This window comes from Gilbertella persicaria (assembly GCF_025201335.1).
Source record: "Gilbertella persicaria strain CBS 190.32 chromosome Unknown B0P05scaffold_5, whole genome shotgun sequence".
NCBI lineage: Eukaryota > Fungi > Mucoromycota > Mucoromycetes > Mucorales > Choanephoraceae > Gilbertella > Gilbertella persicaria.
This window is the reverse complement of record NW_026251966.1, coordinates 637143-663960: the sequence shown is the minus strand read 5'-3', so window position 1 is coordinate 663960 and position 26818 is coordinate 637143. Positions and strand designations below refer to the sequence as shown.

The 26818-nt window shown below is 37.9% G+C and overlaps 11 protein-coding genes across 11 annotated transcripts; 7 read left to right on the top strand and 4 right to left on the bottom strand.

Annotated features, from left to right (window-relative positions):
- Positions 1–930: 930 nt before the first annotated feature.
- Positions 931–1155, top strand: B0P05DRAFT_455994 (uncharacterized protein; the record flags this gene model as incomplete). Its single annotated transcript, XM_051573940.1, has 1 exon — positions 931–1155. A coding segment is annotated over one exon (225 nt), but the record flags the coding sequence as incomplete, so codon positions are not given.
- A 2883-nt stretch (positions 1156–4038) lies between these two features.
- Positions 4039–9153, top strand: B0P05DRAFT_634570 (dicer-2 protein). The gene is made up of 6 exons (XM_051583553.1): positions 4039–4484; positions 4534–4761; positions 4802–4968; positions 5016–7711; positions 7757–8807; positions 8860–9153. Exons 1-6 carry the CDS (start codon positions 4053–4055, stop codon positions 9110–9112), a joined length of 4827 nt encoding a protein of 1608 aa, XP_051438569.1. The 5' UTR covers positions 4039–4052; the 3' UTR covers positions 9113–9153.
- Positions 9154–9416: 263 nt separating this feature from the next.
- B0P05DRAFT_625515 (peptidase family M41-domain-containing protein) lies at positions 9417–12520 on the top strand (the record flags this gene model as incomplete). The annotated part of the gene is given in 4 exon segments (XM_051583469.1): positions 9417–9748; positions 9867–9877; positions 10172–10369; positions 10381–12520. 4 exon segments carry the CDS (start codon positions 9417–9419, stop codon positions 12270–12272), a joined length of 2433 nt encoding a protein of 810 aa, XP_051438568.1. The 3' UTR covers positions 12273–12520.
- Positions 12521–12585: 65 nt separating this feature from the next.
- On the top strand, positions 12586–13879 carry B0P05DRAFT_504262 (uncharacterized protein). Its single transcript, XM_051575488.1, has 2 exons — positions 12586–13295; positions 13332–13879. Exons 1-2 carry the CDS (start codon positions 12678–12680, stop codon positions 13377–13379), a joined length of 666 nt encoding a protein of 221 aa, XP_051438566.1. The 5' UTR covers positions 12586–12677; the 3' UTR covers positions 13380–13879.
- On the top strand, positions 13577–13867 carry B0P05DRAFT_463138 (high mobility group box domain-containing protein; the record flags this gene model as incomplete). Its single annotated transcript, XM_051574151.1, has 1 exon — positions 13577–13867. One exon carries the CDS (start codon positions 13577–13579, stop codon positions 13865–13867), a length of 291 nt encoding a protein of 96 aa, XP_051438567.1.
- Position 13880: 1 nt separating the features above from the next.
- Positions 13881–15549, bottom strand: B0P05DRAFT_527681 (uncharacterized protein). The gene is made up of 2 exons (XM_051576569.1): positions 14057–15549; positions 13881–14007 (listed from the first exon to the last, which is right to left on the bottom strand). The coding sequence occupies exons 1-2, from the start codon at positions 15525–15527 to the stop codon at positions 13919–13921; spliced, it is 1560 nt and encodes a 519-aa protein (XP_051438565.1). The 5' UTR covers positions 15528–15549; the 3' UTR covers positions 13881–13918.
- Positions 15550–17497: 1948 nt separating this feature from the next.
- On the top strand, positions 17498–18091 carry B0P05DRAFT_463314 (uncharacterized protein; the record flags this gene model as incomplete). Its single annotated transcript, XM_051574161.1, has 1 exon — positions 17498–18091. One exon carries the CDS (start codon positions 17498–17500, stop codon positions 18089–18091), a length of 594 nt encoding a protein of 197 aa, XP_051438564.1.
- On the bottom strand, positions 18089–18957 carry B0P05DRAFT_527677 (uncharacterized protein). Its single transcript, XM_051576568.1, has one exon. It carries the CDS (start codon positions 18942–18944, stop codon positions 18135–18137), a length of 810 nt encoding a protein of 269 aa, XP_051438563.1. The 5' UTR covers positions 18945–18957; the 3' UTR covers positions 18089–18134.
- Positions 18958–18984: 27 nt separating this feature from the next.
- Positions 18985–22492, bottom strand: B0P05DRAFT_577451 (glucose-6-phosphate dehydrogenase; the record flags this gene model as incomplete). The annotated part of the gene is made up of 4 exons (XM_051581784.1): positions 18985–19736; positions 19781–20500; positions 20789–22376; positions 22433–22492. The coding sequence occupies 4 exons, from the start codon at positions 22490–22492 to the stop codon at positions 18985–18987; spliced, it is 3120 nt and encodes a 1039-aa protein (XP_051438562.1).
- Positions 22493–23583: 1091 nt separating this feature from the next.
- B0P05DRAFT_577450 (uncharacterized protein) lies at positions 23584–25164 on the top strand (the record flags this gene model as incomplete). The annotated part of the gene is made up of 7 exons (XM_051581783.1): positions 23584–23773; positions 23819–24096; positions 24161–24264; positions 24310–24393; positions 24441–24531; positions 24574–24783; positions 24856–25164. The coding sequence occupies 7 exons, from the start codon at positions 23584–23586 to the stop codon at positions 25162–25164; spliced, it is 1266 nt and encodes a 421-aa protein (XP_051438561.1).
- An 11-nt stretch (positions 25165–25175) lies between these two features.
- B0P05DRAFT_527671 (uncharacterized protein) lies at positions 25176–26813 on the bottom strand. The gene is made up of 7 exons (XM_051576567.1): positions 26752–26813; positions 26528–26689; positions 26451–26467; positions 26196–26358; positions 25884–26151; positions 25729–25831; positions 25176–25685 (listed from the first exon to the last, which is right to left on the bottom strand). The coding sequence occupies exons 1-7, from the start codon at positions 26804–26806 to the stop codon at positions 25212–25214; spliced, it is 1242 nt and encodes a 413-aa protein (XP_051438560.1). The 5' UTR covers positions 26807–26813; the 3' UTR covers positions 25176–25211.
- Positions 26814–26818: the final 5 nt, after the last annotated feature.

The following is a 26818-nucleotide window of genomic DNA, read 5'->3' as shown; positions in this document are numbered from 1 at the left end:
GCATAGTTGGATGAGGTCGATTCAGGTCTAAAATAACATATCCTTGCCCAAAGAATGACTTGCCGTCCAATTGTAAACCTGCATCCAAAACAGTTCCAAAATGATTAAATCGCTGAAACATCAAGTCTCTCAACTTTAAAGGGTTGATGAAAGGCAAGCGTTCGACCTTCACGCGGGCTACTTTCGCGTTAGAAGGGAGACTGGGGTAACCTTTGATCACAATGCCGTCGTCCATTGTCAATCCATTCCCAATAAGTTGTTGATACTCAGCAGCCTCCTTATCCCAAAAGGTTTCGATGAAACGACGTTGAAGATAGCGGCGTTCAACTAACAAGGTTCCAAAGTAGGGAAAGTATGTGTCTGTGTTAAAAGAGCCAAAGAATTGTTTCAAGCCGTTGAGGTCTTTGATGTTGGTTATATCAATAAGCGTACTATCGTCTTCAAGCCCTTGAATAAAGGGACGGATGCTGGTGTGCAAAAGATCGTCGATCTGATGAGCATACTTGGAGGCAGTAGATGACGAGTCGCTCAAGTCCTTAGATGGTTGCATCTTGGTTGCCGGTTGGTAAGATAGCGTTTGCCGTTGCGCAATTTGAGCCCAAGATAGGGCTTGGTCGCGTCGATAACCATGTTTGGCAGATGTCGAGTTTTGGTTCTGATTTTTATGTGAAAGAGCCATGGCATACAATTGGCATAACTGCCATATCAGCATAAATGCCAGCGGAGGTTTAAATTACATTATATTTTTTTTTTGTAAATCCATTTCATTCATGAAAAGTTCCTGGCATCTACAGCTATTACCATGTTTTTTATGGCCCTAGCTTTAATTTTTGTATAAATGTTACAAATTTTAGTGGTCCTCCAACTTTATGTATTTTTGATTTGTGTTGGCGTTGGTGTTGGCGCTGGCCATACTCGCCTCACTGTTGACGAGTCGCACAAGTAGTCCCAATTCACGAGAAAGGCAACCCAACTGATCCAGTCAATTACTATCTAATTAGCATGACTACTACTTCCAAAAAAATGCTCGAAACATGCATAAAGGAACTTCCCCAAAGCCAAGCATCGTCCTTAGATACTGCTCAAGGTGGTTTTAGAGGGTGCAAAAGTGGCCTTGACCAAGCCTTTCATTTTTCAGAGATTCGTAAATTGCTTTCTCAAGAGAATACACAAAGCTGCCCTCTTTGTAATTTATTGGGGGTACCAGAACAACCTCTGTATATTCACTTTTATCCTAAACCACCTCTATGTAATATGCTTCCACAAACAATCTATTCCCTCTAATACCCAATCAAATGTTTCTATCCCTTCTCTGGTTACAAACCCACACTCAGAAACACCATTAGGTCAACACTCTTCCCTCTATTCCTTTTTTCCCCTTGTTCTCTTGAGGTATTTTAAGCTTAGTATAGCCATTCCTATGAATTGATCAACTCCGAGCAGCCAAAGGCCACATTGGACCATGTATTCAAAGGACCTTTTTTTTTATCAAATCAATAAATCAACAAACTTTGGGTATGAATTTGACAAAATTTATACCAATGCGCAAGTATGCTATATGGATCAACAGATTTAATTTCAAAGTGTCCCAATAATTAGTGAAAATAGTGTAGTAGTCGCTCGATTCAAGGATATACGAAAACCTCCCTTAAATAGAAAATACCCTAAAATCGAACACCCTTAAATCGAGTGACTACTGTACAACATTGTACCCCTCATTTCGTTCATTCTTATGTTTGACATTGCACTTGGCCACGCATCTCTCTGTTTCAAATGATCTTTTTTTTTTTGTAGGATAACAACTTGTTTACCCCTTAAACATATACAGGTTCTCCAGCCAATAGCAGAGAGAGCGTCTTGGATGAAACAACAAATAAACGCAGGTTGCTATCAACAGATATAAAATAAATGAATGAATGAATCAACAAAAACAGAACAATACCCAGATGACTCAACTCACAAAGTGAATGGATATGAACAGTTAATACATACAAATGGATTGAACATTAGTTTTACCCGTAATCCTCCTCAAGTCTTTTGTTTCTTTTATCAAGTTAACCTATGTTTCTGTCCTATATGTTACATTGTATTTTTCTTAGTTCTGCTTGTTCTTCTTCTTGGGCATATAAAGGTAACATAAAGCCTGTTTGTAGACGCATAAACAATTTGGATGCATACAAACAGTGTTTACTGCCATCCATAATGCCTTTGGGGCTGATTTAGACCCCCCAAAAAAGCGCGTTGTAAAAAATGGCCAAAATGACCTTTCAACCAAAGGGTACTACTCATGGAAAAAGCCTACTTTGACAATTTGTGATCTTCTTTTTGACACTACAAGACAAAAAATGAAGCTATTGACAATCTTAATTACTCAGAATGAGCGTCAAAAACTCTAGCTTTTAATGCATGTATTTGTTTGCTAATTATGTTACAAAAATGATGAAATATGAGCAAAAAGCCTTATAAACATTTTTTTACGTTTTCTCGGTATTCTAGCAGGGACTTTGCTGTTTTCTTTACATCAGTATACTCAGAAAACAAAGATTTACAGCTTTTGTCACTACACCAAAGCCAAACAACTGCTCCTTTATGTAGTTCTCAGCAAATGCTTGATTTTTTTTAATGATTTTGTTTGCCGCACGTATTAGTGGTCTCGAGAGGGACCTACTAAAAGAGGTGCTCGACAATTATTTATTATAAGAGGATTAAAAGAGACAAAAAGGGTACTACAATTTTTTTTTAAAAAAAAAAGAGCAGCTACTGCGAGAAAAGACCTCTCAAATGCAGCCAAATAAAGAATTGGAGTTACCTTCTATTCAAGCCTCCGCTCACAGCCATCCTGCATATCCTATGTTCATTTGTCCTCTCGCCGCCCTCACATTTACACTGTAAAGTGCTTATGTTGCTACTTTTCTATGTTCCTTAATACTCGAAATAGCATACAGTAACTTTCAACTGCTCATAAAAAGCACTTTTTTTATGGCATCTAGAGCAAAAATGCTTAAAACACAGCTTAAATGTAACATTCTTTGATGTGTCATTACTCGACAACCAGACTATCAAAATAATCCGTTTTTTCATTTGAAACATGCAATTCTGATCCAAGGAATCGAATGGTATCATTGGTTTGGCTTCTAGATGGAATTTATTTTTGTTTTGACCCTTAGGGGATACACGGAGGTTCGTAAAGATGAAAAAACAAAACTCGATCAGAAATTTTTGGAATGACCCAATATAGGTCTACTCCAACCGAAATGAGGTGAAGCCATGTCTAAGTACTTCTGACGAAAAGAAAACGGTTTTACTAAGACGAAAAAGTCGAGTTAATCTGAGTATCGCCTTCAAATATGCACTCAAAGTTCGTTATACAATGTAATCAGTACAAGAGAAGCCTTGTCAGTAGAATTAGAATAGTAAGTGGATAGTTGTCTTTATTTTTCACTTTATGTATAAAGTAGACATTTTTTAAAGCATAAAAGAGAAGCTTTGAATATGAATGTTTAGTAAGAAAAAGGGGATTTTGATTACCAATCATTTTATTAGTTGCTTTCTGCTTTAAAGACCAAGCTATTACTTTTTATGACAATAAAATGTTTGGCGATAATGCCAAGTGATATTGGGTACTCGCAACAAAGACATGCCAGACCAAATGTTACCTTGAAACAATCTATCCATGCAAAATATTATTACTACTACCTGTATTATGTATTTCATACTTTGGCAGATTACGATACCCTAAACAAAGGACCTTCAAAGAAAAAAAAAAGACCACATCTATAACAAACAGGCTTATTTAAACCAATAGCCATTGGTAGTTGATAAACGAGTGGGCTTGTATCATCAACAAATAGAATGAGAATGTCTCTAAGAATGAATGTATACACCATTTTAACAGAAAATTTCTTTTGTGTACGCATGGGTGTGTTTATGTATGCCTTCTAGATATATTGGTTACTAACTAGACACAGAATAGCCTGAATGCTACATAATGCTTTTAAGTGAATTTTTTCAAAAAATTTCATTGTTTTACTCTTTCTTGTTAATTCACAAGCATGACAATTGTAGGCGAAGGAGATTTGGGAGATTACATGGATCCTACTGTTAGATATGTTCCCTTGGAACCTATAGAGAATCACATGAATGATGTTGATCGATCTCGTCTTGTTAAATACCTTGATCCTGAATTCATTGATGCTGAAGTCGATTCAAAGGCAAAAGATGCTGGCCAACTCGAGTTGGAACACAAAGAAAAGATAGACACTGAATTTGACTTGGACGAGGCTATTGCAAACGAACTGAGAGGAGTCAACTTGCAGGAAGCCATGTTAAATCCTCGAGAATATCAGTATGAACTATACCAAAAAGCTTTAGAGGAAAATGTGATTGTTGTTCTTGATACTGGTGCTGGTAAAACTCTTATTTCTGTCATGCTTATCAAATCTATGGTGTTGCAAGAAAGAGAAGCGCGCCTAACGCGATTTGAAGTAAATAGGTTCTTTTCATGGTTTGATATGTGAATTGACTCTGCTTCAGACAAAATTAGCTTTTTTCTTAGTAGAGCGTGTGCCTTTAGTTTTCCAGCAGGCAAGTGTCATCAAAGCCAACTGCGATGTCAATTTAGAACAAATGTGTGGAGAAATGGAAGTGGATACTTGGTCAGAAAAGCGATGGAAACAGATATTTGAAGAAAATGATGTATGTGTCATGACTGCACAAATCTTTCTAGATACTCTGCGCCATGGTTTTATAAGTCTAGACAAGGTATGACTTATAGCAACCTCAAGATGCTTATGTATGATAGGTTCATTTGCTTATTTTTGATGAATGCCATCATGCAACAAAAAGACATCCCTTTAATCTGATTATGCGAGAATTTTATGACAGATGTCCTCTTGGAAATCGACCCAAGATTTTTGGCATGACTGCTTCTCCTATGCATTCTCGGTCAAGTGTTCAGTCTAGTGTAGTGCATGTATAACATCTTTGTATGAATTATCAACTAATACATCATGTAGGCAACTGGAGAAAAACTTGGATGCTCGAGTCTATACAGCCAAAAACTTGGAAGAGCTTAATCAGAGCATTAACAAAGGTCAAGAAATTACTGTTGAATATCATTCACCACCATTTTATAACGAAACACCTTTATCAGCTCAAGTGCGAGAAAAACTTGGCAATATTCCTAGATATAGACGTTGCTTTATTATCACATCAGGCATCTTGAGCACATTGGGTCCTTGGTGCAGTGATTATATGTGGAAAATCATGCTGACTGATTTAGAAAAGAAAATGTCTCGTGCAACCCAAAACTTGGATAGAGAAGCATTGATGCAAGAAGATCTTGCTCTTAAAGAAACGCATGAATTTATTGATACAGTACCCTTTCCACGCAATCCTGATGTATACAACACTGAATTATTCTCGCCTAAGATTCAGTTGCTTATCAAGATTCTCAACATTTTTGTCAACAAATCAACAGATTTCTGTGGTATTGTGTTTGTGGAACGAAGACATACTGCAGTAGCCATTCAAAAATTGATTGAATCACTCGACTGTCTAAATAATGCAAGATGTAGTGTATTGACGGGTCATGGCTCAACTGAAGAAGGTGACATTCAAATGACTTTTAAAGAACAAAACAAGATTATCGAGAAATTCAGAACTGGTGAATTAAACTTGCTTATTGCTACCAATGTAGCTGAAGAAGGCCTTGATATCCAACCATGTAATGTTGTCATTCGGTTTGATTTCTTTCATACGTTGATTGCTTACATTCAATCAAGAGGTCGAGCCCGTAAAAAGGATTCGAAGTATGTTGTCCTTGTTGAGTCACAAAACATGAGCCAGCATAACAATTTTCAGGACTTTAGAGCACTTGAAGCAGAAATGAAGACTTTTTGTCAAATATTACCTTCAGAAAGAAACGTTGCCAACAAGTTCTCGGTTGGCCAAGACTTGGAACTTGATTCGAGTGATGAAGAAGACTCTGACGAAGAAGACTATCTTGAATACTCTATTATTGTTCCTGAAACGGGTGCTACAATCACTAAGCAGAATGCAGTGCCTCTTTTACACAAATACTGTAGTTCTTTACCATCAGACAGTTTTTGTGTACTAAAGCCTATATTTGAGACCATAACTACCGGACAAGGCTTTGTTTGTAAATTGACATTACCTAGTAATGCTGCTATTCAAGAATTAACATCGCCTGTTGTCAGATCCAAGACGCAAGCAAAGGCTTTGGTTGCATTACAAGCATGTGAACAATTACGTTCACTGAATGCATTGGATAACCATTTGTTGCCTCATAATTATCGTCGAGAAATATTAGGTGAAATGGCACCTCAGTTTGATGAAAATGGCTACATTATTGGTAGTAGACGCCGTCATGGCATGTATGAAAAGAGAACACCCAAGTTCTGGGAACGAGAAGCTGAACAGGAAGAAGAAGAGGAAGATGTAGGCGTAGAAGATAATTCTGATTTACTGCAGGCTCAAGTCAATCACACCTCAGTCCGTAGAGCTGAGACTGTTTACACTGAAGCAAACCAAAACAAAGAACCAAATCCAGTCATTGATCAAAACGTACCTGAAGCACATCTTTTACTGAGCGAGCAACAAGAGTCTAACGTATTGGCTGAAGATCCAAAGGAACCCGAGAGTCAGATGAATGATTTGGCTACAGAAAACAACCTTTTAGATCTAGGAGAACCAGAGTCTGAGCAAGTGAAAGAAGAAGAAATTCAAGAGGAGAAAGAAGAAGAGTTACCAAGTGGTCCTTTCTCTTGTTGGTTTACAGTTTTTGAAGTACAATTGGAAGGCAATCAATTTGAAGAAATTCCTTACCGTCGTCTCTGCTTGATATCCAAAAAACCGTTCCCTACTTTTCCTGACCTTAAACTTTTCCACAAGAGTAACCCCTTCATGGTCAAAGTACGCAATATTGAGACTGAGGTTGTTTTTGAACGAGAAACTATCTTACTACTGTCTGATTATATGTTGAAATTGATGCTGGTTTTGATCAATAAGAAGTTCCATTGCCCTATTGTCGACATACCTTATTACATTGTGCCTTTAATTAAACACTCTGAAGATACCCACTTTGAAGCATTAACAGCTAAAGAACTCCAAGACTTGGTTGATTGGCAAGAAGTACAGAACATTATAGAATCAAAGACAGAACCTTTTGAATTAGGGAGCGAAGAGGACATGACCGATGCTATTGTTGTGGATACGTCTGACAATATGCGTCGTTACTTTGTCACCAAGGTATGTCATGATTTGACTCCTTCAAGCCAGGTACCAGAAGGCTCTGCCATTCGAGAAGCTGGATTCACTATATTCAAAGACTATTATTTGCAAAAGAAGAAGATTGAAGAAGTGGATGAAAATCAACCCTTGTTACAAGTCAAACGACTGAAGAAGGTCATGAACTTTTTGTATCCAGGTGTCGTTACACAAGGGAAGATGAAGGGCCCAATGTTGACTCATAGTTTACCTTCTTTCTGTCAGCGATTCTTTATGAGCGCTAGTGTCTATCAAGCAACAATGATGATACCTTCTATCATGACACGTGTGGATTCCTTATTACTCTGTCGTCAATCCATGGCTAGATATGACTTGCCTATTCATGATGCAGAGATGCTTGAGGCCTATACTACACCTTCTGCTAGTATGGAAATGAATTACGAACGTCTTGAAACTCTTGGAGGTATGGACACATAAGAAAGCAATTGATTGATTGACATATCTATAGATTCCTTGCTTAAGTTTATTGCCACCATTCGTTTGTACATTAACTTTCCTTTCAGTAACGAAGGTGAACTTCATCATTTGCGTATCCGTGTCATCTGTAATCGAGCACTGTATCGATCAGCCAAGCGTCTCAAGTTTTACAGATATATTACTAGTCAAGCATTCAATCGTCGATACTGGCGCCCACCTCATTTTACAAGCCCAGTAGACAATGCAGAAACAATAGAAGGCTTAAAATACCATAGATTGTCAGATAAGACATTAGCCGATATTGTTGAAGCATCTCTAGGTGCTGCTTATATCAGCACAGGGCTTGAAGGTGGGTTGCATACAGCTATTCAACTTCAGATTCCGTTTGATGAAATCAAGACTTGGGATGACTTTAAACCAGCCTTTGAGAAGACAAGAAAGAGCTTACCTGCCCGTGCTCAAATATCAGAACTTAGAAAGCTGGATCTTCCTGAACTCTACAAAATAACAGGGCGTAAATTTGAACAGCCTCTATTGATTGTGGAAGCTTTGACACATGCCAGTTTGCCTAATTCAACCACACCTTGTTATCAAAGACTAGAATTTCTTGGTGATGCTATTCTTGATTTCTTGGTCATTCGTTACCTCTATGCCAAATATCCTGATGCTGATCCTGGTATCATTACAGATCTAAAGGATTCATGTGTCAATAATCATATTCTCGGCATTGTGTGCAGTGAAGTTGGATTATACAAGCATATCATTCACTATTCAGGCAGACTGGTCCGTGCTATTGAGCAATTTGTGGGAGAAGTAGAAGAAGTGAAAGAAAGAGGTGAGGCAGTGGGTGAATACTGGGTTGATTTCAATACACCCAAAGTATTGTCTGATGTTGTTGAAAGTATGCTTGGTGCTACTTTTGTAGATGCTGGTTTCCGGTTGGAACCTGTAGAGAATTTGTTTGCCAAATGGTTTTTGCCCATTTTAGATAACCATGTTACACCCGAGTTAATCAGAATCCACCCTCTGCGAAAGTTCTTGACAGATTTACAGCGTTTTGGCTGTGATGGTTTTATGTTGAGGTAATTCGAAAACAACAGACAAAGAACAGTGATTAACACAGCTGAATGATAGAAACCATTGTACTGGCGAAACTGGCCCTGAAAGTCAAAAATGTGTCATCTTCTTACACGGTAAGCCATTGGCTTGTGGATCTGATTGGAATATCAAGACAGCACGTCGACATGCTGCTACAAAGGCCATGGAAAGACTTCAGGATGAACCTGATTTGCTTGAATCTGTCTGTAACTGCCGATTCTCTATGGTGAAACGAGGCTTAATGGAAAATACAAAGGCTAAGCATGGAGAGGAAGAGGAAGATGATTAAGCTTTTTGACAAAATAAAGATTTCATCACGTGACTTTCTTCCACATCCCTGTTTAATTCTCAAGTCTGAAAAACAATTTATTTTTTTTCTTTCTCTCTTTATATAAAGAAAAACCTCCCCACTCGACCTCTTTCTCTTTTTTTTATATAATATGCTTCGTGCTGCTTTTGCTGGTTCTATTTCTCGTGTTGCTGCTCGCTCAGCTGTTCCTGCTGCCCGTCCTATGGCTTTCGGTAACCTAAGAAAGACGACTCATACAACAAGTTTACTAACAGAAAATTTTTTTTACTATTATTGGATAGCTATGGGTAAGCGTTTCTATTCTGCTGGTCATGAGGATGAAAGCTTCGAATCATTCACTGAACGTTACGTCAAATTCTTTGATGGTGTCGAAGACCTTTTCGAACTTCAACGTGGTTTGAACAACGCTTTTGCTTACGATCTTGTCCCTGCTCCTTCTGTCATTGAAGCTGCTCTTAAGGCTTCTCGTCGTGTTAACGACTTTGCCACTGCTGTTCGTGTTTTCGAAGGTCTTGAAGCCAAGGTTGAAAATGAAAAGCAATACAAGGATTATCTTGCTGAATTGGAACCTATTAGAAAGGAATTGGGTATTTTGACCAAGGAAGAATTGAGCCAGTAATTTATACAACCACGATGACAACAACAACAACAACAACCAAATATTTCAAATAAACTTGTATGCAAAATATATATATATATATATCTATAGATTTATGTCTCTGTGTTCAATAAGTATATATGTGTGTGGTCTGATTTTAATTCACTTGTATGTGGGATGAATCAACATTTCCTCCAGGGTAAACTCAGCTAGCGAAAAAAAAAGTGACGTCGAGAAATGTAGCCGGGCTTCATTTTATTTAAAAAAAAAATGCGTAGTTTTTGCTACTCCATTCTATTCTTTTTTCTACTTTTTTATATAAAATAGCATGTTTTCTCGATTAGCACAGATCGGTAGTCGATCTAGCGTTGCTCAAAAAGCAACTTTGAGAGGACCTTTCTTGACACGTCTCAACCGTACACCCACTCTCTTACGCAAAGATATTCGTAAATACACCACTGACAAAGAACCAAAAAAGAAGGACGATGAACCTTTCAATATACCTAAAGGATTCGAGAGTTTTTTCGGTAAACAGTCTGGAAAACAAGCCAAGAAGTCAGCAGATGAAGCTGCCTCCAAACACGCCAAGAATTCTTCTGAACAAGTACCTAAACCTCCACCAAAGAACAATGGACCTGGTGGCAATAAGCCCCTGAAATACAAATCAATGGCAATTTGGTATTGGGTTCTCTTGTCGGCGGCTATGTGACCTGGAAGTTGTTTAGCCCTGCTGAATCCTCACGCGAAATTACCTGGCAAGGATTCCGCACTCAATTGCTCGATAAAGGTCTTGTTGATAAGTTAGTCGTTGTCAATCGTAACCGAGTCCGAGTCCATTTGAGATCAGAGGCAGGCTCATTAGGTGTATCACCTCATCAAACCTTTGTTTTCACTATTGGATCACCCGATAGCTTTGAACAAAAGCTAGAAGAAGCTCAAAATGAACTGGGCATTCCTTCCAATGAGCGTATTCCTGTTGCTTACCGTGATGAAATCAGTGTGTTACAGACATTATTGCATTTTGCCCCCACTGTCTTATTGATAGGTGTCTTGGTCTACATGACTCGTCGTGGTGCAGGTGGTGTTGGTGGACAAGGTGGTATTTTCGGTATTGGTAAGAGTAAGGCCAAGATGTTCAACCAAGAAACAGACATTCGTGTCAAGTTCAAGGATGTGGCTGGTGCTGATGAAGCCAAGGAAGAAATTATGGAATTCGTCAAGTTCTTGAAGAATCCTGCTGCGTATGAACGTCTTGGTGCTACCATTCCTAAGGGTGCCATTTTATCCGGTCCTCCCGGTACTGGTAAAACCTTATTAGCCAAGGCTACTGCAGGTGAAGCTGGTGTTCCTTTCTTGAGTGTCTCTGGTTCTGAGTTTGTGGAGATGTTTGTGGGTGTAGGTCCTTCTCGTGTGCGTGACCTGTTTGCTACCGCTAAAAAGAATGCTCCTTGTATTATCTTTGTGGATGAAATTGATGCCATTGGTAAAGCAAGAGGTAAAGGAGGTCAAATGGGTGGCAATGATGAAAGAGAAAGTACCTTGAATCAGCTGTTGGTCGAAATGGACGGGTTTGATTCGAGTCAGCATGTGGTTGTCTTGGCTGGTACCAATCGTCCTGATGTCTTGGATCCTGCCTTGATGCGTCCCGGTCGTTTTGATCGTCATATTGCTATTGATCGCCCTGATATTGGTGGCCGTGCTCAGATCTTCAAGGTCCATTTGAAGCCCATCAAGACCAAGGTAGACATGGAAGAACTGTCCCGTAAACTTGCTGCTCTGACACCTGGCTTTTCTGGTGCTGATATCCACAATGTGTGTAATGAAGCTGCTTTGATTGCTGCTCGTAAAATGAAAGAAGATGTTGAAGAAAAGGACTTTGAAGATGCTATTGAACGTGTCATTGCTGGTCTAGAAAAGAAGTCTCGCGTGTTGTCTCCTGAAGAAAAGAAGACGGTTGCTTACCATGAAGCTGGTCATGCTGTTGCTGGTTGGTACTTGCAATATGCTGATCCTCTTCTCAAGGTCTCTGTCATTCCTCGCGGTTCAGCCGCACTTGGTTATGCTCAGTACTTGCCCAAAGACCAATACCTTTACAGCAAGAAACAATTGTTGGATCGCATGTGTATGACATTAGGTGGTCGTGTGTCTGAAGAAATCTTTTTTGATTCCATCACTACAGGTGCTCATGATGATTTACAAAAAGTGACCAAGATTGCTTATGCTCAAGTGACTACCTATGGTATGAATGAAAGTATTGGCCCTCTTTCTTTCACAGACCCTCAAAATGAACAACAATTCCAAAAGCCTTTCTCCGAAGAAACTGGTACTTTGATTGATAACGAAGCCAGAAAGTTGATCATTGAAGCTTATGCTCGTACCAAGAATTTATTGACTGAAAAGAGACAAGATATTGAAAAGGTGGCCAAGTTGTTGTTGGACAAGGAAGTCTTGACTCGTGAAGATATGGAAAACTTGTTAGGCAAAAGACCTTTTGAAGAATTCACAGTGTATGATGAATATGTTCGTAAGAAGGTACGTTGATAAATCATATTATCTACTTTAAATCTCATTCGCTCATTAGACTTCTTCACCGCCTCCTTTCCCTGAAGATACTCCTGGTGGACAGCCCAATGCTCCCAACTAATCTGTAATTTTCTCTTCTTCTTCTATGTAACAACAGTGAAATAGACATACAAAATATCCTTATTGTCATCCTATACAGACAATCAAGTTAACAAAGATAAAATAAATAAATAAATAAAAAAGAAAAGCTGTGTATTATAAACAACATCACTTTATTAGGCAACAAGACATGTCAAAGAGAACAAATGGGTTGGTAATACAGTTGGTCACTTTAACAATAAAACTTCACACGAACTTGTGCATACACACTGTTCCCACCCCCTTTTTCTTCTCTCTTTTTACTCCCTCATCCACTTGACAAGGATGTTACAATCCATGTACAACTCACTTTCTTCTCATATGTACACTGATAAAAAAGCACCTAACTCATTCTCCTTATTTGTGACCAAAAGACGCAATGAACAAGAAGGACACTACATCTCCATAGAACAATTAACAGAAGAATGGCAACAGATGTCAAAAGAACAGAAAGCTGAATTTCAAAACCAATCACAGTGTATTCAGTTCACACTGGATATTGATCATCGTTCATTGACGGATCACAAGAAGCCATCGATATCCTCATCCATGATCATACCCAATGACCATTCACCGGTACTCCATCTATTTGACCATTTTCAACCACCACCCACCAGCTCAGATCAACCAACGTCACCTACTTTTCAAAAACTAAATCTCTCGTATTCTGCAGCAGCAGAAGCAGCAGCACTTGAATCCTTATCGTTTAACTCTCATTCCGTCAAACAGACAACCGCCATCAAAAGAAAATACGGTATTCTGCCTGAAAAAGTCAAAAGACCTCCTAATGCATATTTATTGTTTAATCGTGACATGAGAAGACAGCTACATGATGTCAATCAAGGCTTAAGTTCTGGTGAAATCAGTAAGACGATCAGCATGAAATGGAAACAACTTTCACCTGTAAGTGTGTTGATCCAAACTTGAACTCATAAAAAGTGTGTTAGGCAGAGAAGGAATACTATCTTAAGGAAGAATCAAAACTAAAGCAACAGCACAACAATGAACATGCTAATTTCATTTATTCAAGAAGATCCAAAGCAGAAATCAAACAAGCTTCTCAACTCAAAAGAACACACAAGGCATCACCTATAGAACCTAAAAAAAAACCCAACCTGATTGGGGGTAGAGATCCTCGAGGAAGAAAGAAAAAGAAAGCAGACGACACATTACCCAAACATCCCATGTCTGCCTATCTTCATTTTGCAAAGAAAATGAGGCCAATCATGAAGAAAAGATACCCAGAAGCTCGTCTAGTGGAGATCAGTAAAGAGATTGGAAATCAATGGCGATCCATGTCCACTGCAGATTTACAGCCATGGATTGATTTAGCCAATCAAGACAAGGCAAGATATGCAAGAGAAATGAAGAGTAGGATCATGAAAGAGTCTTCTCAAAGTATGGATGCGTTAGGGGATTTAGATAGTGATACTATTGCCACAGTGGCACAAATGGTCAATCCTACAATAAAATAAATTATAAAAGTTACTGTATTGAAGGGTATCATATATATATCAAAAGATAAATTAAGGTGCATAGATCTTTTGAATCTTTTCAATGGATCTTCGACAAATAGCACATTCAGTCAGTCTTGAAGCACATAAATGACAATAGGCTAAAACAAAAACAAGATCAGTAACAAACTTTCAAACAAAATCACTTACCATAATGATAACAAGGCACTAAACAGTATTCAATCAATTGAGTAAAGCACAAAACACACTTTGTTCGATCATCTTCATGACCAGATAATTTCTTCTTTTCTTCAATATGAAGCAGTAACTCTTCTTGTATCTTTTCTTTTTCGTTCATCAATCGTACAAAATCCAATTCAATACTCGTCAATCGTTCCTGACAATTCATTCTGAGCACTGTCTCTTCTTCTTTTTCATTCTGAGAGCGATACATGTCTTTCTGAAGACGACTGACTTCTGTCTTTAGTTTCGTGTTCTTTTGTTTGATATCATCCATGCTGGCATTCAATAATTCAATGGTTCTCCTGTTCTTTGTAACATCCAACTTGAGATCTGCATTCTCTTTCACAATTATTTCCATGTCCGCCGAGAAATATTGAATAGATGAAGTAACAGCTGAAGAAGCGGAAGAGCAAGAAGAAGTCGAAGTTGTGGTGGATAATTGTCGAGGTGCTTTTTTGTTGGCCATGACACAGGTAGGTACAATCAATGCTTTTTGCCTTTTCTCTTCTTCCAGGACCAAATCATTAAAGTTGATGGCTTTCTGGTTCAAGAGACACAATTTCTCTTCAGGTATATTATGGGATGATCCAGTCAAAGCAGCCAATAATTCATGCTTGTGTTCGCGTTCATAATCCTCTGCTGATTTCTTTTTGATCTCTTTTACTTTGTGCTGCTTTTGTTGAATATAGGTGTCGTTATCCACAAAGGTATGGATACGGTATTTAGGCCTAGGGAAAGCCACTTCACTTGCCTTGAGTACCCAACTGCATTTAGGTGCACCATCTACAAAACTGTTTTTACACGCGAATTGAACCCCTTCTTTAGGGTGAATACGCATCACTACTGGACGATGACAAAAACATTCAGGCAAAATAGTAGGTGTATCCATTTTGAAACTGTTGGTGAGGCGAAACATGGTGCAATAAGTAAAGTTGTAAAGTGGACAAGTACGTAGTTCAGTGTATTCTGAATGCACAGTGTTCTTCTGACGTATTTGGTCACAGACTCGCTTCCAACTCGTTTCGTGTACATGGAAACCACAAACAAATTGTTTTTGTAGTCTATGAATAGGCGGATCTGAATCGATGGTAGGATCATTAGCAAAGTTGCCACATTCTAAAATAGGGCCATATTCTAATGTGTAGCTGCGGTAAGCTGGTTTACTGCAAAAACAAAGTGTCTTTTCAGGTAAAATAGCAGCCAGTTGTTCCTTGTTAGGAATAACATAGTAACCTTTGTTTTGTTGTTGTTGTTGTTGGTAATGTAATGGTATCGTGGTTGCTGATGCATTAGGAGAAATGCGATGAAGCTTTTCAGGGAGTGAATCTATAGTTTGATCAGAGTGTTGCTGCACTTCTTTGTCAACCCAACTAGCCCATTGAGTGGCTTCTTTTCTAGCAGGTGGATGATTACTAAATGGTCTAGGCATCTTGTACATCAAGATAAAAGTAGAATTTTTATTTTCGTTTGGGGGAGGCAAAAAAACATGTTTGACTTAGTCTCTTGTTATTTAAACACCGCAAGTTATCCATAACGAACATTCAACTTGCTCAAATTTTCATTGAATTGTAAAGTATTAGTTTCGTTTTTTAGCGTATACATGCTTAACAATAATAATAATAATAATAATATACAATAAGATTTCGATAAAGGCACTTCTTTTTGTTATTCTGTAAACCATTGATAACAAGATAACACTAAAAAAGGAAATATCAGAGATTTATATCTTTATTTGGAAAAGAAGGAGTTTTGTCATCATAAAGGTAAATTAATGTTGTATACACTTATCCTTTGTTATTTCAGTACGAAGATAAGAGTCAATCAGTATAAACAGGAGGCATGATAATGGAGTAGATCTATTTTGGTCATTGTTGGTTCTGATTAGTCACTCGTCTTATATCCATTGTCATTGTTCAGTAATAAAACGATACGTTTAGCTTGTTTGTTTCTTTTTAACGTTTGTCTTTCTTGAGTTTATTCAGTTAAAGCATACTTCATTGACTGATTCTCCGCATAACATAGCTTTGCTTTTCTAAAGCAATAAGTTATGGTAAGGCCGTAAGAGGTTCATTCTATATGGGTGAAGGCTACACCCTGCCACCAAGACTGGCTTCCGATGCAGTATAGCCATTTACGGGAACAAAAAAGGTACCAAGACTTTGTTGAACAAGATTTTGATGCCATTACTCAATCTATTAAAAATTTCACTTTTGAAAAACAGGCCTCCACTGAGCCCATTGAGCTTATTGCTGAGGGTTTTCCATAAGATAACGTATTTCAACCATTGCCAGTTACAACAATCATATCTACTCAAGACATTGGTTCTGATAGCTAAGATATGTAGTATAGTCATCGTTTTGCTGCTATAAAGTAGAGGGAGGTTTAATGGATTGAAGCCGAGAAGGAATGATCTGAGCAGAGCCTGATTAAAACGAATACTTTGGAGGAGATCCAAGTGGCTTACAGCTGCCTTCAAAATAAACGGATAGATTATCCGGGACTTCTACAACTCTCCCAAGATGTCTAGATAGAGCATGAAGCAAGAAGTATCTAACAAAGAAAATCAAGGATCGTTTGTGCTCCAGAGAAAAAAAGGGGAATTGAATCCGAAGCCAGCAAAAGGAAAGAACAGGGAAGCAGAAAGCAGTGAAGCCAAAGCATTTGGTTATGTTGATCGGTGACCATGGTTTTGGTATGGGCTCTACAATTGAAGGCCATTTAAGATACGGAGGCATCTGAAAGCAAGACCTACATGCCAAGTACATCTCTGATTGTATTACCAAGAGAACAATACCTCCCAAACATAACCGGAAAGTAAGTATTCCATGCTAAAAAGTGTTTGCTATAATCTTGACAAGCTTAAGGTTTCCGGGCCAATATGAAGTCATAGTTGCCTCTTCAAATCATCTGAGTTTTTATTTTCTGTAATTAAGTAGTCTTTAGGTCAATCATTGATTAAGCCAATCAACCTTACAAGTGACAATCTAGACTTGTCTATAAATATAAATTAACAGAAAAGCACACGTTTTATTTTTCTGTAAACAATTGACACTATATCGAGTGATACAAACCGGAGTTTCTGTTAGACAGAAAATCACTTGTTTACCCCTTCTTTTCTTTTCTTTTCTTTTTTTTGGTAGAAAGTATATATAAAAGAGTTGAAATAATGATATGTTCTGATAGAATAACAAGTAATAAAGAGGCGTCTTTACTAGTGTAAAAGATAATGGCATCAATAATAAAGCAGAGAACCCACGAGCATAGAGACAAAAAAGGACAAGACTAAAAAATATATAAAAAAGCGCTGCTTGTACTATTTAAAGATGATCACTTTTTTTCCCTTTTTTTTTTTTTTGTTATTATTATTAGTTTAAAAAGATGCAGCCCAAGCTACCTTCTATTCAATCAATGCTTGAAGGCATTCAATTATCTAAAGTAGAAGAAACAAAAAGACATAGACGACATGCATCTGAAAATGCGCTTCATTATGTGCCTGCACCCCTTGAACCCAAGCTAGACTATTTATTATCAAAACCTCGTCCACCATTCCATTCTCGCTCTTATTCTCATGATACCCATCCTTGCCCTACGCCAAAACTTGCTCCTCTTCATCGCCGTGCTGTATCTACAAACTCATTGGATTTTATCCTTCAACCGACAACAGAAGTGTTGGATTCGAAACCAAAAAAGACAACAGAAACCAAATACAGTTGTTCTTATTGCAACAAAGGCTTCTCTCGTCCTTCCTCTCTTCGGATTCATACGTATTCTCATACAGGTGAAAGACCCTTTGAATGCCCTGAAGTGGGATGTTCTCGTAAATTCAGTGTACAGAGTAATATGCGTCGTCATTTACGAGTCCATCGACTGGGCAGACCTCTCAAGCGAAATGGTGGCTTTCTCTCTCCCGCTGATCGTGCTCAGCTTATCAATAAACCTTTGGCTGCCAAGCCAACAATTCCAAGTACAAATTGGATTGGTGTGACCATACTTCCTGTTTAAAATAAATATTTTAATAATAAAGATGCTGGATCATCTCTTTTTATTATTGCTCATCCAAAAATAATCTTGGTGACAGTCGAAATACCATCACTAGACCATCATCTGTACTACTGACAATGGCCTCTACGGGTTCAGAAAGACCCTTTTCACGATCAATGACCCAATCAAACCGTATTCTGATCACCATATCATGCTCTTTTGCCATATCAATCTGAGCCTGCATTGAATGAAAATCACGTTCGGGCACATACTGAAAAAAAGAAGTACCAATGGCTAAGGGAATATTGAGTGCCACTAGCTCAGTAGCCAGATTAGACACATACACAATATTTAAGGCTTCTGTAAATCGATTCAAGATCAGACAAAAACGTCGTTCCTGCTTTAAAATGATATGATGGTCTACCCAGACCTTTTCCATCGAGAGTGTCTTTTCCATACGTTCTTGCCTGTCATTCCAAGCACCTGTCAGTTGAAGTGTGCCATTCGGTAGGCATATGAATATTTCGTCTACTGAGTTGGCTCGCATCTTATGGTCTAGAGCATTTTCGTCATACAGATAATTAGAACCTACCAAGACATCATGGCAGCAGTGTATAATGGTCTCTATCGTGATATAATGGCCGTTTTTATGTAAAAATCGATAAGTGACCATACACGACATCTTTTCGTTATAGACATTAGCGAGATGTACTTTTCGCAGGCTTTTATGATCCCCAGGATGAAATAGATCGTATGCTTCTCTTCCAATAAGCTCTTCTGGTTCCCAACCTGTGTGATCCGTAATACTTTCAGAACTGTAGACAATTCTTGCTTCAGATGTATTGTCATATATTGTAATCCAGTTATTCTTCATCTTTTTAAAAATTTAAAGAAATTGAAAAAATAAATTTTTATTAATTTTCAAGGCTTTGAGTAGGCCATTCATAGCTTTGATCGGCTAATCTTTCAATGCCATACTTTTGAATAAAGGCATCCAAATTGTCGGGACCACGGCTACCATAAGCATAAGATTCAGGCTTAATCTTCTTTTGTTCAATTTCATGTAAAAGAGGTGTAAAGATACTCCAGGCAGCTTCTAGTTCATCGTCACGTACAAAATTAGCATGATCACCACGCATAACATCCAAAATGAGGGATTCATAAGCAGCAGGAATATACATGTTCTTGTATCGCTTTTCATAAGTTAGGTCAAGTTCAGTCACAATGCTCTCTTGAGAAAAGCCCGGGGACTTGTTATTGAATTTCATGTACATGGCTTCTGTAGGTTGAACACGGAACACAAGTTCATTACGTGTGGCATCACTAAAGAGACTGCCGGGCAACTTCTTGAATTGAATACGGATTTCACCTTTTTGAGCGTCGACTGCTTTACCTGCCTTCAACACAAAGGGAACGTTGGCCCATCGTTCATTGTCAATCCAGAGTGTCAGAGCGGCAAACGTAGGTGCCAAGCTGTCATCAGGTACAGTCTCATCTTCTGTGTAGCCTGGTTTATCCCCATTTTTGACATATTGGCCTAAAAGAGCATCCTCTAATTTGATTGGCTTAATGCAACGTAACACTTTAACTTTTTCATCCCGAATAGCTTCAGCGTGACGCGAGATAGGACGTTCCATGGCAACCATCGTTAACAATTGCAGCAAGTCTATCTAAGGTTAGTTCCGAAAATATAAATAATAATGCACTTACGGTTCTGCATGACATCACGAATAATGCCATATTCATCAAAATAGCCACCACGACCCTCTGAGCCAAAGGGTTCTTTCAATGTGATTTGAACAGATTCAATGCGTGTATTAGACCAGAGAGCATTAAAGATCATGTTTGAGAAACGAACATTCAACAGGTTCTTGGCCATTTCTTTACCGAGATAATGGTCAATACGGAATACTTGGTCTTCAGAGAACAATTTCGAAATATCTTCAGACAGTTGATTGGAGCTCTCGAGATCCTTACCGAAGGGTTTCTCGATAATGATGGATGTCTTACCCTTCTTACTGGTCACATGCTCCTTAAGACCTGTCGAGACAGACACGAATGCACTGGGAGGTAATGCGATATAAAAGATACGGTTCTTTTGTTCATCCTTGTAGTCTTTTTCAATCTCTTCAATGGACTCATTGAGCTTCTTGAAATCTTCTGCTTGATCATATTGACCAGGATGATAACTACAGATATCCAAGAATCCTTTTAATTCTTTGTCTTCTCCTTTTAAATTGGGTTCAATACGTTCATGGAATTCCTTTTTATCCATCTTGGTACGAGCATAACCAATAATTTGTGTCTTTTCAGGCAAGAAACCATTCTTATAGAGTGCATAAAGAGCAGGAAATGTCTTCTTCTTGGCTAAATCACCAGAAGCACCAAACACAACAAATGTGACACCATCATGTAAACGGTCTTGTACTTCTTTTTTAAGTTTATCAGTAGCAGGTTGATTTCCAGACATAGTATAATAGTTAAAGAAAAAAGAAAAAAGAAAAAAGAAAAAAAAAAGAAAAACAGCAATGTTTAACATGGCACTTTTATAGTATATTGACGACTCTTTGATATCATACCCCTCCTCCTATGACGCGTATTTTATTTTATTATTATTTAATCTAAACTTCCAAAAGACTCAATAAAATGGCTTGTGTTTCTGCAACCTAAAAAATCATACTCATAAGCCATACAAATTTCATTATTTTCTTTGCTAACTTACTTGTAATGCTTGTTTCACTTCCAAGTGACGTCTGGCTGATTGAATCCAATCTTGAGCCAATCTTTTAGGCCATCCGGTTAATTGATTTAATTCGCGGGCAGCGTATTCTAAATTGTCTCTCTTTAAATAATAATCTGTACGAGCCAAAATAGATTCGACATCATCCCCTTCAACAAGACCCTGTTTCTTAAACATCAACCAGGCCATGATGTGACTGATGATATGAGAACCAAATCCACCATCTTCAGGCACAAGAGCCACTTTACGAATCTCCTCTGAAATCAATTCAAATCGAGTGGACAATTGACTGATGGTATCAACACCTTCTTCAGCTGTTTCTTTAGGAATCACACTCAAGGCAGTATGGATCACTGGGTCTGTGGTATGGCTGGACAAGACCTGTAATTCATCTACAAAAGATTGTTTCTGTTCAAGTGCATCTTCCAAAGCGTCCACAGCAACATGAATGACGTGATATTGACGCGATGTATCCAATGCCTCTGCATTCTGAATAGCGTCTGTCTCTAATGCCTTGAATCGCTTGGAGAGATGGTCCAATTGAGCCAAACGACCTGCTCTTTCTTGTTCAACCAACAATTTGACTTGCTTGACAAAACGAGCTTGTAATTCTTGTGCTTGTGCCACAAGTGCTTCTTCGCGTGCCTTTTCCAATCGTGCTTGTTGGTTTTTGAGGTCGGCAGCCAACTGTTGAGCAAAACTGGTCTTCATATCAGCCCTTGTTTGTTCAAATTGGTTCTTGAGTTGAGCTTCACGGGCTACAATGGTAGCAGCTGTGTCTGCATGTGCTTTCTCGATGGATTGCTTGGCCTGGACATGAAAGGCTTCAAGGCTACCTTCCATCTTATCCCCTTGTGCATTCAGTTGCTTTAAAGCATCCAAAATAGCTTGTTGTTGGCCATCTAAAGCACTGTACTCTTGACCGAGTTGTTCAATCTTGAGATTGGCTTCTTTGATGATATCACGACCTAATCCAGACAATCCAGATTCATTCAAGATAGAAGCCAATTCATACACAATCTGAGAGAGTTCACGAACAACAGCATGGTTGGACTGAATACGCTTGATCACAATAGGTTCGGGTTTCTCAATAGCCACGGCCACAACAGCAGGTTGTGCGGGTTTATCTGTGGTCCATTGAACTGTAGTGGTAGTGGTAGGTGTCGTGGTCAAGGTATCTACATGCTGTTGGGATGGCATGTCTAATGTAGACACTGGTTTTTGACCAGTCAAGGTTTGATAGGCATTGGTAGCATAATCAATAGCATCCTGAGTGGAGGCTTGAAGTTTGTTGCCATACGATTTAGCTGTTGAAGCATATTCCTCTGCTTGTTTCTTCCATTCTGGAGACTTGCTTAATTCTTGGTTCTTTTGGATATCTTCCATCAATGCGACCGTCTCTTTGGCGCCAGGAACATTGGTTGTCCAGGTCTGATGGAATGCTGGATCCATAGTAGCATAATAAGATGCTCCACTATAGGCTGAACCTAATACCACTGTCAATCCAAGCAATTTGCCCATTATGGATCCAGAAGGTTTGTCTTGTACTTGTGTACTCAAGAGACGCTAATGCTGTGAGTACCAACATGTAGAAATCAATCAGTTACCTTTTGAGTACTAACGCGTGGTTGATTGTTGAAACGAATAGCTTCTTTAGCATACCATCGAGAAGCTCTCAACATGATGCTATATATACTTTAGTAATCGGATGGAACCAATAATGACTATTTACCAAAGGCAAAGAAAGAAAAAAAAAAGAGACAACTTGAGGTTGAATTTAGAAAGGACGGGGTATTTTTTAAAAAGGATGTGACGTCAAAAAATATTCAGTGAGCCTTACCATATCTTTAAGCTTTCTTATAGCTTGAGTGTTTTTGTCCGATCATCTCTATAACAAAAGTACACAAAGCTCGTGTTTCATTAGAATAGGAATGAACTTGGCAGTTAGATCAAGAGAAGGGTTTTATGATGCCACTTATTATTTCTAATGACTTTGTTCAGTACGCATCCTAAAGACTACCATGCCTTTACCTTTTTCTTGCATGAAAGAGTGTTATTAGTCTCAAGTCAGTTCTTTTCTCTTGCAAGATCTTTCAAGATATTGTCAAGATCAAGTCGTTTTTGACTACTGTTTGATGTGGCTTGTTATTCAATACAAAACTTGTATCCTACATGACACAGTGTATTATCCATCATGTACATCTATTTACTTTCTACATTTATGTATAAAAAAGGACGCCGTTTCTTATTGACAAGCCAAAGCATGGTCAGTCAAGATCAGTTTTCACTTTAAACAAAAGCTCTGATAGGTAAACATTTCAGAGATCAATGATCCTATTACTCCATGGTTATCAAAGACCACTGTACTCTATTCATAAGCATACAAAAAGGCTAGAAAATCCCTTATTATGTAAACCCCCTTCCTCTTCATAAGATCCAAGGAGAGAACTCTCCTTATGCATTATTTGAATCCATGTATTTAGTGTAAGATGCAATGCTAACTCCGAAGTGATCACCACCAATAACAGTGATATTTTGGCTACATGGATGACGTTTCATGGTGTGTATGTATCAATATAAAAATGAATTCTCAGAGAGTTTTTTTTATTTTCTTTTCTTTTCTTCTGAAAGGCACATTTTTTTTTTAGTAAAAAACTAACCTTTTTATTGTTTGAGCATACTCCAGTATTACCTTAGACCAAGTCATTTTGCTTGCAGGAAGATATTCTTCACGTTTGCAACAATCAACCCTTTTTAACTATCAAGCACGCCAATGGGTACGACGAAAAGTCGTAAATCTAGGCGGAATAACTCAAGACCAACTGCCTTTACGTTTTTATCCAATATTGCACTCGGAAATGAAAATGAGAAACCACCTGATGATTCTATACAGAGATTATCGACTTATTTGTCCCCAACAACTGCAGACTTGCATTTCATGGAAGAAGAACAAGCCATTGGAGGTAGTACATAGATAGATAGTTAGATAGATACTCAATCCTGGTTAGCTTCTTCTTTACACTCTTCCGATAGTAGTTTCTCTGCTGATGAGGACAATTTACAAACCACCTTACATTCGGATGCCCATGGCAGACTTAATTCAAGTACCACTCCACCCGTTATAACAACCAATGAACCCAAAAGAGGAAAATACATTGCACCCAAACGCTACCCTTCTGAAAGCAGTAGCGAGGATGTTCAACACCATAAACTGACTCGAGAAGATAGTGAGAGACCTATTGCATCTGAAAAAATCAAAAAGAAGTCTTATCATGGTGAAAGAGACGTAACTATGCTTGACATATCCTTCCATCAAGTTCATTTATTTATTTGTTTTTTTTTTTTGTTAGCATGGACATGGCAGTCTATCCATCATGTCTGTTTTCCGTTATTATACAGATAAGATTCGTAATTCAAACAAAAGAAAAGAATCGACTGTGAACCGTAGTTATGTGTAGGTATCAACACAGACTTGTATATAGTTTATTGATATCTATAGTCAACAACAATTGGAAAGCAATGAACGCAAACACCGTAAAACACAGTCTTATGCTCACTTTTTAAACACTACTGGATCCTTGGTGTAAGATCAAGGGTTGAATTTCAATTGAGACTAACATGACAGTGTAGTGAAGAACAGTCTGTTCAAGACAATGCCTATGATCCATTTTTTCTTGATGATGACACGTATGGCAAATATGGTTTAGATCCAAGTTCATTGGTAAACTCCACTTGTGTCTAGCTTGCACTAACTTCTATTCAGGGTACTTTGGCCAATGGTGTAAGACCTTCTGATTTAAAGCGAGACATGAATGAACAGTTTCGTCTGAACCATCCAGAAATACCGACTGAAATCACACTGAGTAAAATACGTGCTATTAAGCTTCATTTACTTGAGATTGGTAAACTGGTTGACTTGGAAGTCTCTAGTGTGGCCCATGCCTATGTGTTTTTTGAAAAATTAGTGATCAAGGCAAGTTTTTAAATGCCACAAAAAAAAAAAAAAAAAAAAAAGGCGAGAGAGACTAACAGACTGTGGTTATAGAATATGGTCACCAAAAAGAACCGTAAATTGATTGCTGCCTGTTGCTTATTTTTAGCCACTAAAGTGAATGAAGCCAAAGGTACTTGGTTTAGGCCACTTTTAGATGCTATGGATGATGAACTTGGTGTTGATGCAGAAGAGATTCATGAACATGAATTTGCTGTATTTGCAGACTTGGAATTCAACCTGTATGTACCACGAAGGGAATTCATGCCTCATTTTGAGCGTATCTTTCATCATGTCGAATCAAAAAGTATACAAGAATATCTTGGTCAATCTAATTTCTATGAAATCAACAAATTACATTAAAACTTTATTTACACATACACAAAGCAATGAAGTTTTTTTTTTTTTTCTTATGGCTCATGACCACTATTTGAACTATGGAGACTGATAAACGTATTCATTTTAGAAGGTGTCTTGAAATACTTGAGTCTTAACAGTTTAGATAGTCTGCTTTGTTCATTCTTTTTGTGTGCTGAACTAGAGGATTCTGCTGTAATTAGGATGGCTTTGTTGTCTGCTTTAGAAGCCACTTCTTTTTCTTCTTGAGCAGATAACCAGTGCAAGTCTGAGAAATCAGTTAATTCTTGAGGTGTATCTTCTTGTAAATGGGAAGTTGGATCAGGTTTTGAACTGAGTAAGAAGACACCATAGATCAGCACACCAATACCCACAAAGACTAAAGCAATAGCCCAAGGAGGATAATTCCCAATTTCATCTAAATAGATGATAGTATTCACAAGGCCCAGGGCAGTATAAGTACCATAGAATACAGGCACAACAACCACAGATGTGTATAGTTTTAATGCTGTATTCAGACAATAGACCTATAGACAAAATGAGACATAGATCATCATGAGGCCAACTTACCTGTAATATGGCAGTGATCAATAAAGCCAACAAGATAAATCGACTTGCATTATCATTGAATTGGTTGACTTGAGATGAAATAGAGAGTGTAAATAACTTGACACTATCCATAAGGATCAACAAAAAAAAAAAGTAAGTTTACAGTTATTACTTACCCGCTTTTGGCTAACAAGAGTGTTTCGCTGGCCAAGACACCACCTTCTGTACTGAACATCAGACCTACAATATGCTTCATCTTTTTCTGATCCATGCTAGCAAATAGCTGACTTTTTCTTTTTCTTGATTCGTCAGAAATAGCCCAGTTGGACCAAATGGAAATAAATAGACCACCAAAAGCAATGATATTAAGTGCACTAAAATAAAAAATAAAGATAGGACGAACAAACAAGACTTTGAGTCGCTCGACCGAAATGGATTGTTCAGCTAACACAAATCAGCCTCTATAGATCTGAATATCATCTACTTACGATCTTCGCCATTATACATGCCACCAAACACAACGATCCAAATCACTGAGGCAACTACTACACAAGTACCGAGAACATCTTTACGTGTGATTTTTGAATTAACCAGTAATTTAGCAAAGATAAAGTTAAAGATCAATGCCACACTGCCTAGAGGTGCAACCCACTAGATATATATATATATATATATATATGTATATATAAAAAAGGAGAGTTTAGGAGAGATCTTTTTTTTTTTTTTGGGTTAGGAGAACATACCTGTGTCTTTAAATAATCTATATGTTTTAATTTATGTTAGTGTTTTTTTTCTTTCTAAAATAAAGAACGACACATACTTAAAGCAATAGTACTTCCAATAAGTTGACTTGCAATATAAGTGTATAGACCAAGATGCCATAAAGGTCTTCCACAATCACCACGTTGCTGAGTTCTTTTTGATTCTTTTACATGATCCAATTTTAAGATATTTAGGCCAAGAGCATCCATAAATGATGCTCCTATTTTTTTTTTTTTTTTTTTTTTTTTTTTTGATTAAACAGAAATTGAGTAACAAACGAACCTAAAGAAACAAATACACCAATCACAAATCTAATAACATTGTCTTCTGTTCCCATTGTGTATAAAAA

Bases quoted from the DNA above. Each gene is read 5' to 3' on its own strand.
- B0P05DRAFT_634570 (XM_051583553.1), top strand. From the start codon at position 4,053: ATGACAATTGTAGGCGAAGGAGATTTGGGAGATTACATGGATCCTACT. The intron at 7,712-7,756 runs GTATGGACACAT...ACATATCTATAG, and splicing joins ACGTCTTGAAACTCTTGGAG to ATTCCTTGCTTAAGTTTATT. The intron at 8,808-8,859 runs GTAATTCGAAAA...GCTGAATGATAG, and splicing joins TGTGATGGTTTTATGTTGAG to AAACCATTGTACTGGCGAAA.
- B0P05DRAFT_504262 (XM_051575488.1), top strand. From the start codon at position 12,678: ATGTTACAATCCATGTACAACTCACTTTCTTCTCATATGTACACTGAT. The intron at 13,296-13,331 runs GTAAGTGTGTTG...ACTCATAAAAAG, and splicing joins AATGGAAACAACTTTCACCT to TGTGTTAGGCAGAGAAGGAA.
- B0P05DRAFT_527681 (XM_051576569.1), bottom strand. From the start codon at position 15,527: ATGTACAAGATGCCTAGACCATTTAGTAATCATCCACCTGCTAGAAAA. The intron at 14,008-14,056 runs GTAAGTGATTTT...TTTTTGTTTTAG, and splicing joins AGTGCCTTGTTATCATTATG to CCTATTGTCATTTATGTGCT.
- B0P05DRAFT_527677 (XM_051576568.1), bottom strand. From the start codon at position 18,944: ATGAAGAATAACTGGATTACAATATATGACAATACATCTGAAGCAAGA.
- B0P05DRAFT_527671 (XM_051576567.1), bottom strand. From the start codon at position 26,806: ATGGGAACAGAAGACAATGTTATTAGATTTGTGATTGGTGTATTTGTT. The intron at 26,690-26,751 runs GTTCGTTTGTTA...AAAAAAAAATAG, and splicing joins TGGTGTATTTGTTTCTTTAG to GAGCATCATTTATGGATGCT. The intron at 25,832-25,883 runs GTAAGTAATAAC...CCTTATGGATAG, and splicing joins CTCTTGTTAGCCAAAAGCGG to TGTCAAGTTATTTACACTCT.